The sequence below is a fragment of the Lupinus angustifolius genome, unplaced genomic scaffold, assembly GCF_001865875.1.
Source record: "Lupinus angustifolius cultivar Tanjil unplaced genomic scaffold, LupAngTanjil_v1.0 Scaffold_287, whole genome shotgun sequence".
Lineage (NCBI taxonomy): Eukaryota > Viridiplantae > Streptophyta > Magnoliopsida > Fabales > Fabaceae > Lupinus > Lupinus angustifolius.
The window spans coordinates 65,557-76,024 of NW_017727606.1; the positions used below are offsets into that span (position 1 = coordinate 65,557).

Consider the following 10,468-nt stretch of genomic DNA (forward strand, 5'->3'; position numbering starts at 1 on the left):
AATTTGCCTATAAAAAGATAGAATAGTTTCACCTCAAATGTGATAGTAGAAGGACCTTGTGATTTGTGGTTTACAAAGGGATTAGAACCGATAACCTGCCAAATCAAATCTTACTACTTCGATATTTAACCATACAGAAAAGTGATATTATGTTATTTAATTGGAGCTTCCAAAAAAACTCCCATCGGGAGCTTTGAACATATATCACCACCACTTCTTTAACTGAGTTGGTCACACTTTTTGATTGGTTTAGGCCCTGTGTTTTAGGTAGATGCACAAACCCTGAGTTTAAAAAATTTCAGATGTGACCAATGACTACCATATTTTTGCAGGTACTGTCAAAGTTATGTAAGCAGCCAGTTATTGTTTACATACCAGAGCATGAGGTACGGCTTCAATAATTCTTTATAAGTTGATAAATATCTATGAGTACTAAGACTTCTTTAAGTTGAGCTTATCGCTAAAGTAAGAAAGTAATGTTTATCCACTATTTTCCTTTCATTTGATAAAGTGCGTCATGATCTTAAGTTCTTAGCCCACTAAATAATCTAAATGTGGTACACTCTTACTTTCTCACTCTAGAGAATCTTTTCCTCCTATATCTATTTACTTGGGAAGGAAGAGCTTGTAATTTAGTTTTCCCATCTACTAATTTTAATCATGATATACTTGCTAGTTGTGACAAGGCAAGTTATTTTTGGTATCAAACGTTATGTGTCTGAAAAGTATTTCTACTGATAGGAAAAAAGTACTGATAAAAGTTCAAAATCTACTAGATTAGGAGCCTGAGTTAACAAAATTTAAGGACGGTATTCGAACGAAGTAAAGAGTATAATGAAAATATTAACATATGTAGGAGTGTAGGACCATGATTAAAGTACTATTTGACCAATTTGTATCATTGGCATTCATAACCTGGCCTTGTGCTTCCAAAGATGCTGAAATTTATATAATTTCTCCATGGCTGCTAATCCGTAACATTACCATTTGTGTAGATACATGTATTATGATATGCTTACTTGACTGATTAAGGGCTTTTTGCTGATCAGGCATTTTACAGTGTTGGTCCTTCTTTATAAAGTTAACCAAGTTTTTTACCAGCACTGTGCATTTTGAATAAGAGATTTTAACCATGTGAATGTTTTTAATGTATTTAATTATTTCAATGAACTCACAGAATTTGCTTCATAATTGGAATAAGTCAAGTTATATTTGAATTCTTACTCCTAATTTAAAAGCTCTATGCAAGCTCATATAGTGGGTATACCTACTACGGCTGGAGCCTTGTATACTGGGCCGACCTTTTTATCTGATGTTTTATGGTACTATGGTTGGACAATTTGTCTACTGACTTATCCTATTGTCTCTTTGTAAACTAAATGCAGCATAGAGGGAGTGGTTGGGGTTCTGGTTTCATTCCCATTGCAGAGTATGGAAGTGAATTTGGGAAGGTTTCTAGAAACATGAAACCCAGGAAACCTGTGAGGCTATTATACAGCGGTAGGAACCATTATGATCTTCTGGTTTGATGGAGATTCAGGTGCCATTTTGTAATCTTAATTTTAGATGTAGTTAATTTTAAGAGAGTCAAAGTTTCATGTTCTATCATTCATTATTCACTATTTTTATTTAAGAAAGAATAATGATTAACATAAATTATGTATGATATGATACCGAGAGCGTAAAAAACTCGTGCACTGTCACTTTAAACTAAACTTTTTTTGGTGCATCTGAAAGGTGAACAAACCAACTAAGACTGGGGAAAGTCCCAAACTATGAAATCAATCTCTAATTGTAAACCTATATTTGTTAAGAAATCTGCCAACCTGTTTTCCTCGTGATAAACCTGATATGAACGAGCAAACCTTGTAGCCATGGGCAAATGTCATTCACAGTTTCACACCCTGCTAAAGCTGTATTATGCGAATATATATATTTCTTTTGTAATAATCTCAGCAATCCAACTCAAGAATAACATGACTACTCTCATGCATAAAATTTAAAGTAATTTATCCATGCATATAAACAGATTGTGGAGTTAAAATATCATTATGCTAAAAACATTAAATTGGAAACATTTGTACATTTTGTTAAGACAAAAGATATACACAAAAATCGCATGCCCATGGGACCATATGATCCTAGAAGATTGGCACTCGCTGTAGCTGAAGTACTAGTCTAAAAACATATTATGCTATTATCATTATGACTAATTTTCAAACAAAATTAATGGTTTTTCTAACTTTGCTAATTGTAATTTTCCAACGGTAGAAGATTCTGTCATTTTTATGTATTGATGTATTTTGGTCTCGTTCTTTCACTTTCCAAGTAAGTTGGTTCAGATTTTAAAATAAAATATGGTGCCAAAGATAATATTGAATGAGATATTAAGTCATTTTTCAAAAACATTTTGTGGTATTGTCAAAAAATGTTTAAATATACTATCTATTATTAAGCTCCTAAAATGAAATATCTCGGATCTTTGTATCGGATTCTCATTGCAACATGAAAATCGTTCTAGAATTACATCCATATGCATGGACATCACCATTCAAAAGTATCTGCGTTGCCACTCAAAACTCAGAAGTGTGACTATAGGCACTAAAAATATGACTATCTCAACTCATATTTCTTAAGAGCTGCAAGAAAAGATGGAAAAGAGAAAAATGATGCACTTAAATTACTTGAGGCTTGATGTGCTTTTCAAAATGAATGAAGCATATATATTTGTAGAGTTGAGAACTTGTTAAAGTGCATAAGCTATCTAATATGTTACTCATAATTTTCAATTCACTCAAAAGTAGAAACTACCAAATATAAGATTTCTTTTTTATTCACTCAAAAATATAAGCTACACAATATGATACTTCTTTCTTTTAATTCACTCAAAAGTTACAACGGTTAAGGAAAAGTTAAGGGATATTACACTTCGTTTGTGTGATCTTAAAAATAACATATTATTAATTATTTATATTAATTTAATTTAATTGATCATTCTCTAATGACATCCTTTTATATCATTTAAAACATATAATTTAAGAACAATAATCCAAAAAATCACATGCATTATATTTTTTTTAAAATCTCGTAACAATTACCCTTGACTTGAGACAATTCATATCAGGGTTGAATTTATTATGGATTGAACAATGTTTTCGAATTATTTTCACAAAAACAATGCTTTAATATGTGATAATTATAATATAACATTAAAGCATGTTTAAAAAATCTCATAATATTAATTTAATATATTAGTCTTAATATTTAAAGAAGAAACATAGATGCATGCGAGATTGTTTGTGAGAAGTTATACCTTACCGAAATTTTATGCAGAATATCTTCTTAAACAACTCATTTATTTAATTAGAGTAAACACTAATTTCAATTCATCAGATTTTTGTGCACACCATTCTAATTTCCAAAAAAAAAGCTTAAAATGCTACTTTCAATCCTAAAATTGTATTATTTCACCAACACCATTATATATTACATATTTTACTTATCAATGATTAATTTACAAATAACATATTTTATAATATAACAAAAAATATCATCTCAATCTATAATAAACTAATTCTTTTTAGTACGTAATTATCACTCCTAAAAAATCATTCTAAAAAATTGAATTATTAAACATTTTGGTTTTCATGTAAATCTAGTTGGATGACAAGACAATTATTTACAAGTAACTCATTATCTTAGTTTACCCCTTTAAATTAAAACAAATTAAAATATTTATTTTTTGTTAGAATATTTATATATATATATATTTACATTGCTACTCTATTCTCAACTGTCTTTACGTGTTCATATCGCGTGCATAGCAGTCACAAAAACACAGCAACAGAAGAATCACAGAGAGAGAAGAAGAAGAAGAAACTCCCAGAGAGAGAAAGCAAAACCCCTTTTGACCCGTCATAACATAACCCTTTAGTTTTTTTCTGATATCATTATTTTCTCTCTCTAATTCTGCCAACCAAATCCGATCCCAACTCAGATCTTATTCAGTTTCTGATTCGAATTCACATACCCAATTGGTTCCACCTCATTTTTGCTTTCTGGGTCTTGTTTTTTCGGACCAAAGTTTCGGTTTTTATTCTTTACACAGTGGGAAAGTGAAAATAAATTGATTCTTCTCTTATGAGATTGTTGTGTTAATAAGTACAATGAATCATGTTTACTTTAAGAGTGTGGTTTTGAAGTAATATGGAAGTTGTTGTTTCACTTATAAAACAAAACCAAGAACAACATAGATAACATGTCGTTTTACATTGGTCGTGAGGCTTCAAAGGTTGTTTTTTAAAATCTCTTGTTATTCATTTGGGTGAATTTTCTTTCTGTGTTTTGTTTGTATTTATCTAAGTTTGATTTGATTGTAGATATGGAAGAGGGTTTGTGCAGAAGTTTCTATAGAGATCAATCTTCTTGCAGAGAATTGGAAGTACCTTCTGGCTGGTCTTGTTTTTCAGGTCTTTTTTTGTGTCTTACTTTGATCAATTTCATGAAATGTTTGAGTGTGATTTTTGCAGTTTTGGGTACCCTTTTGTGAAAAATAATGAAATGCTCTTTTGTTTTCCTTTCACTGAGTATATAATTTCTGAAAGTGTATTTTTTGGTTGTTGGAACTTTACTTGAACGTTACAAAAAGTTTCCTTCTTCTTCTTCTTCATCATGTTGTTGGTGTGGTTACATGTGCAAATTGCTTGCTTCCTTGGTTTAATAATGAACCTTATTTTGCTAACATGATTATGTTAAGTGTCAGAGTTTGAGGGAATCAATGGAACTTGTAACTGTTTCCAGTATCATTTGTAATGTTCTCTAACTTTTGTAATTTTGCATTCTATGATGCATGGTTTGGATTTGGATCAATAAATGTTAGCAGAGGTGGATTCTCTCCAATTATTTATTTAATCTGAATTGTTCATTTACTCTCAAGTCTATGTGGAACTCTATTGCTCTTTCATTACCCTCATCGGAAGCCTTTAATTGTTCGAAGCTAGTTGATGAGGGAAAATAAATATAGAGAACAAATGTCTTATTGAGAAAAGAAAGCGAAATAAGAATGGCAATTTCTTGTGAAGTACTATATCTTTGTATTTTCTAATTCTATGCTAGTCTATGTTGTGCATAAGGTTTAACATTATGTAGTACATTGGTTTTACTTGGTTATATGACTTGCTTCTATTTTCTTCCAAATTTCAATGTTTGATAACAAAATGACCTATTTCCTACAGTACATTCATGGTTTGGCTGCAAGAGGAGTTCATTATTTACATAGGCCTGGACCTATTCTACAAGACGTTGGATTCTTCTTTCTTCCGGTTTGTAACTGTCATTCTTTTATCTCTATGTTCCGGAAGAACCAGTCTTGCATTGAATGATGGGAATGCCTTTGTACGTTTTAATCTTGATGCTGTTACAGGAGCTTGGGAAAGACAAAGCTTACATCAGTGAAACTCTGTTTACCATTATATTTTTATCCTTTGTCTTTGTAAGGATTTCCCCCTTTCCTTATATTATATGTATGAGTAAATTTTGTTACCATTTAAGTTTTGATTCCTACATTTTCCTTATAACTGGGAGAAGGTGGTCCTTGAGATAGGTTATAATTTATCTAGCTATGGCTTCAAACCGAATTCTGTTTTCTAGTCAGAATTTCCATTTTATGTTTGGTGCGACAATTCTGAAGTTAAATATTGCTGGAGTATGTATATATGCTTTGCCAAGTTATCTGATTAGACTGCAAAACTCTGGTTTTTACGTGCAGTAAAAAATGCTACAGTCTTAAAGCCTTACAATAGGTGCTATTGTTGTTTCTGTATCGACTGCTGAGATTGACTTGTCAAAAAATTTGAAAAAATGGAACAAATGAAATCAAAGGATATTATATTTTCTCATTTTATGGTTTGAAGTTTTCTTTTAGAGGTTTAGAACTACTTTTTCAGATGGAGTATTTGTGAAGTTCTCATTTCAACAGATATAATTTTTTTTCTTCCTATTTTGGATGTTCCAATGATGTATTTTTTCTTTTGTTCTTTTGCAGTGGACATTTCATCCTTTCATACTGAAGAGCAGAAAGATCTATACGGTTCTAATATGGTGCAGGGTTCTAGCATTCTTAGTAGTAAGTGTTGATCCATCATATTCATTTTAATGTTTAGTCTTCTTCGGTTCTAGTTGAAGAGATGGGTGCTTTGGATGATATGATATTCATTGGATTACATTATTTTGTCGGCATAAAATGAGGCTTTAATTTCAAAATCGGTAATGTTGATTATTAAATAATGTCATTATGCCTTGTTTCTTTTTTTGTCTTGTGTAGTCAGCAGAGTCTATTTGTTGCCATTTAAATATTTAAGTGAGTTAATTGTGTGTAGATGAATATGCTGGTTTTCTCATTACATCGTTCATGTGTATTTGTTTACCGCAGGCTTCTCAATTTCTTCGTATAATCTCATTTTATTCAACACAGCTTCCGGGTCCGAACTACCACTGCCGCGAGGTATAATTGTTTGAGAGCATGTGCTTATAAAATATCATTTCTCATGCAGTGTTTATGAATTACTCTCTTTATCAATTGTAAATTTCATATACATAGGACACATTTTTCACAGATTCTTATTATTTTATGCAACTTATAATTTATTAATTTATCATTATCATGCAGGGTTCTAAACTTGCCACATTGCCTCGTCCAGACAACGCCCTTGAAGTCCTCTTGCTTAATTGTTAGCATAAGTTATTGAATTGGAGTTGTTTAACTTTGACGCCTTTGTAGTTTTGGCACTCATTTTAATTTCTAATGTGCAGTTCCGCGTGGTGTGGTGTACGGATGTGGTGATTTGATATTTTCATCACATATGATATTTACTCTTGTTTTTGTATGTACATATCATAAATACGGGTCTCGAAGGTAAGATTGGATTGTAAATTTGCTGACATGGTCTTGGCTTGTATTTGTTGAATAAATCAAAGTTTTCGAGAGATTTTACTCTACTAATTTTGTTTGGTTGTTTCATGATTCATTTAATAACATGCCATCACTAGCGCCTAATTTGTTATGTTTAAAAATTCTAATCGGTTGTGATTCTAATTAGGTGGATAAAGCAGCTAGGGTGGCTTCTTGCTGTGATTCAGAGTTTCTTAATAGTAGCATCTCGCAAACATTACACGGTTGACATAGCTGTTGCTTGGTAAGAAGTATTTTCTGCTTTCTGATGGAGGAATGACAATGGGTTTGGATGGGTCCGGGAAACTTTGTTTTATGCTCCTTTTGATGTAATATTCTGGTTCTTGGCTGACAGGTACACTGTTAATTTGGTGGTATTTTTTATTGACAAGAAATTACCAGGTTAGCACATTTGTACATAATTATGAGACTGTTTAAGCTTTTAAAAATATTTTTTTGATTACAGAATCACTTCTGACAATTACATATTTGTTCTGCTGGGCTTTTATTAATAAGCAGCGGCTGAAATTCCACTTTTATGAAAAGCTTCATTTTTCAGCTTATAAAAAAGATTCCCAAAATATGAGAGAAAAAGGGGGCAGCCTAGTGCACGAGGGGAGGGTAAAAAAACTTTTAATAACTGTAGCCAAACAGAAAGTAGCTTCTGAAATATACACAAAAGTTATACAATTAAAATGACTGTTTAAAAATTTTAGAATCACTTTTTATATTTCATATTTTTCTGACTTGGTTATTTTTCTACAGAATTGCCAGATCGGTCAAGTGCAGCCACGTCCCTACTACCGGTGAGCACCAAAGACAAAGATGGCAGGACCAAAGAGGAGAACCACAAACTATTGAATGGGAATTCTGGAGACCCTGCAGATTGGGTATAGTGAATCTACTTGTCCTTTCTCATGTTCCTTTTATGTAACGTCTCTGTCTATGATCTGGACATAACATGGGTTATTGTCACTTTCTCAGAGGCAGAGAACTCAAGTAAATGGCAAGATTATGGAAGATAGCAGCAATACACGCCATGCCGACTCTACGACGAATGGTGCATAGATATCAGTGTCTCTGCTGTACAAAATTGGATCTACTTCAAGATTGCTGTTGGAAAGCTACAAACCTTCAACTAAATGACATAGTTGCTTAAACATTCACCTCTTAACTCAAATTAGTAGCCTAATACATGGAAAAAATTGAAACTGGTTTGTGCTTTTCAACATTTTGCAGCCTTGATTCGCTGTTATGGTTAAATTATCCAGCATCAGCATGTGCCATAGAAAATTTCCAATTCCTCTTGCCTCTAATATTGAGAGCATGTGCATATTTTCACCCTTTCTATTTGTGTTTTTTTCCTACTTTTTTCTACTACATGCATTCACACACATGTCAAAAAATGATAATGAGTGAGGACTATGACACTGTGTCCTAGATTCAACCAATGTCTAGTTCAAAGCTAAATCAAACTCATATTGGTAATGTCTGAAGGATGATTAAGGTTAAGGAAATAATGACATTAGGGTTATTACTAATTTGTAGGCAATGAAACTTGACATTCTTAAATTGTGACATGTGACATTTGCATGTGCTTTTTTACCCACACCAATGCTTTATGTCTATTGTCCTATTCCTTGTCCCTCTTTTATATTCAAATTTTCTTAGACATTGAATGAGGGGAAGTGCATCTTCTATCTCAAAATGTGTATCATTTTATGTATTATTTCATTCTCTTTGATCAAAAATTATAATTTAATATATATTTAATTCATATTTTACTTTTTTTTTTACCAATAAAAAGCAAGTGGTATATAAAGTGATATGAATGTGGCTTATGAGAGAATAATTATACATCTGTACCTATTTATCTGTCCAGTTTTTAAAAAAATGGTTCATTTTTATTTGTCTTATTTCTAAATTTAGGAGAGTATTAATGACATCTTTTCATATTTGGTATGCGGTGGAAATAAATTAATAATTATAGAGGTAAACGTGATAATGAGAAAAAAAAATATAACAACTTCAATGCAAAGCATCACCATTATTATTTTTGAGATAAATATGAACTGAAAAAGTTTTAAGAAGTTGGTGCTAACAAAGTGTTTGAAATTCAGCATTGAAAAGTGTAACTAAGTTTTCTTATGAGAAAGTATTTATACTTATTTTTAAATTTACTTTCAATCAGTAACAAATCTAGGACTCAGAGGAAGAGGAAGGGTGTGTAACATAGGTTTAAATTAAAATAATAAATATCATCAATTATAAAAAGAGAATAATGTATATCCTCATATCAAGATATAACTTATATCCTCTAGCCAGTAAAAATGAGACATGTGTGTTATTTTGTTTATTTTTAAAAATATTTTTATAGAAAATGATAAACATGACACATGTCATGATATCACTAGCAGGAAGAGATAATTTATCTCCTCATACCAGAAGATACTTCATTCCCTTATAAAAAATGAAAATGTTGTTATAAAAATTACAAAATTTAAATATATTTAATCAAATAAAATACATACTTCATAACTAATCTCTGTGATTTCACATTTTGAAATCGTTGAACGATATTTACTTTGTTGTCAATGTTGTTGACCACTTCGCACTAAATATAAGTCACTAGATAATTATTCATTCATACATTTTCCATTCAATTACACAATCTATTTTTTACAATTTTCATAGTTGAAAAACTCTTTTTAAAATGTATTGTTAACTTTAAAAGAAGATAAATTAATGAGGAAACAATGTATCTTCCACCTCCAACCAACTTATCTTAAGATTATTTATTCATTTCAAAGAAGCAAATTCAATAGTATTATGCATATCAATAGTGTAAGTCTTAAGTTGATTATCAAACAACATAAAATCAGTTGAACAAAAAATCATGTGGATAAAACTTTACAAATGCAATCAGTTTTGTCATATCAAAACTAGATAAAATGTTAGCCAGACTCAAACAAAACATACAAAGAAGCAACTGAGTATTTGTATTGGATATCCGATTATAAGTTCCTCGAGTTGCATATCTATAATATTATAAAATATTTCAATACAATAATGATTTGTTTATTTTTCATGAAGCCTGACATGTTATTTATAAACGAATAAATCTTGGGCTTATAGAGTTATAAGTAAGAGTGTAATATATATACAATGCTTAAATATTTATATATGTTGACTATATAATCTACAATTTATTTAGATTGCTTTTATTTTAAGAATGAATGATGATTAAATACGAATGATTGATGATACAATAATAATGTATAGAACTTATAAACTTGTAATGCACATTTTTTTCTCTATAAATAATATACATTTTTTTTCCAAAAAGTTTCAATCATACCCATCAATTCTAGGAACATCTAATGGTTTAGATTACACACTAATTCAAACTATTGGATTTCCAATAAAATTGATTGGCTAGAATTGTGAGTAACTGAGTAAGTTTAAAAAACTAACTTAGAGTGAGTGAATCCTCACTCTTTTAATATATTAAAACATCAT

General features: G+C 30.8%; 2 protein-coding genes across 3 annotated transcripts in view; both read left to right on the forward strand.

Moving 5' to 3' along the window:
* The window catches only part of LOC109340909 (OTU domain-containing protein At3g57810), a 5,740-nt gene extending 4,023 nt beyond the window's left edge, over nucleotides 1-1,717 (forward strand). Inside the window, exons 7-8 of the mRNA XM_019578681.1 lie at nucleotides 333-386; nucleotides 1,386-1,717. Of these exons, the coding sequence (XP_019434226.1) occupies nucleotides 333-386; nucleotides 1,386-1,529 (198 nt within the window). The 3' untranslated portion in view covers nucleotides 1,530-1,717. The remainder of the gene's footprint in view (nucleotides 1-332; nucleotides 387-1,385) is intronic.
* A 2,091-nt stretch (nucleotides 1,718-3,808) lies between these two features.
* On the forward strand, nucleotides 3,809-8,299 carry LOC109340926 (phosphatidylinositol:ceramide inositolphosphotransferase 1-like). 2 transcript variants are annotated; one of them, XM_019578695.1, is made up of 13 exons: nucleotides 3,809-4,291; nucleotides 4,380-4,469; nucleotides 5,235-5,321; nucleotides 5,423-5,491; nucleotides 6,044-6,124; nucleotides 6,431-6,502; nucleotides 6,668-6,728; nucleotides 6,811-6,913; nucleotides 7,098-7,193; nucleotides 7,305-7,351; nucleotides 7,715-7,839; nucleotides 7,934-8,065; nucleotides 8,101-8,299. In XM_019578695.1, the coding sequence occupies exons 1-12, from the start codon at nucleotides 4,259-4,261 to the stop codon at nucleotides 8,015-8,017; spliced, it is 948 nt and encodes a 315-aa protein (XP_019434240.1). In that variant the 5' UTR covers nucleotides 3,809-4,258; the 3' UTR covers nucleotides 8,018-8,065; nucleotides 8,101-8,299. The 2 variants fall into 2 exon arrangements, with proteins under 2 accessions (XP_019434240.1, XP_019434241.1); XM_019578696.1 differs by having other exon boundaries at nucleotides 7,934-8,019; nucleotides 8,221-8,282.
* The last annotated feature ends 2,169 nt before the right edge of the window (nucleotides 8,300-10,468 follow it).

Coding starts and splice junctions, on each gene's coding strand:
- LOC109340926 (XM_019578695.1), top strand. CDS start 4,259: ATGTCGTTTTACATTGGTCGTGAGGCTTCAAAG. Junction 6,729..6,810: donor TGAAGTCCTCTTGCTTAATT/GTTAGCATAAGT, acceptor TCTAATGTGCAG/TTCCGCGTGGTGTGGTGTAC. Junction 7,840..7,933: donor CTGGAGACCCTGCAGATTGG/GTATAGTGAATC, acceptor TCACTTTCTCAG/AGGCAGAGAACTCAAGTAAA.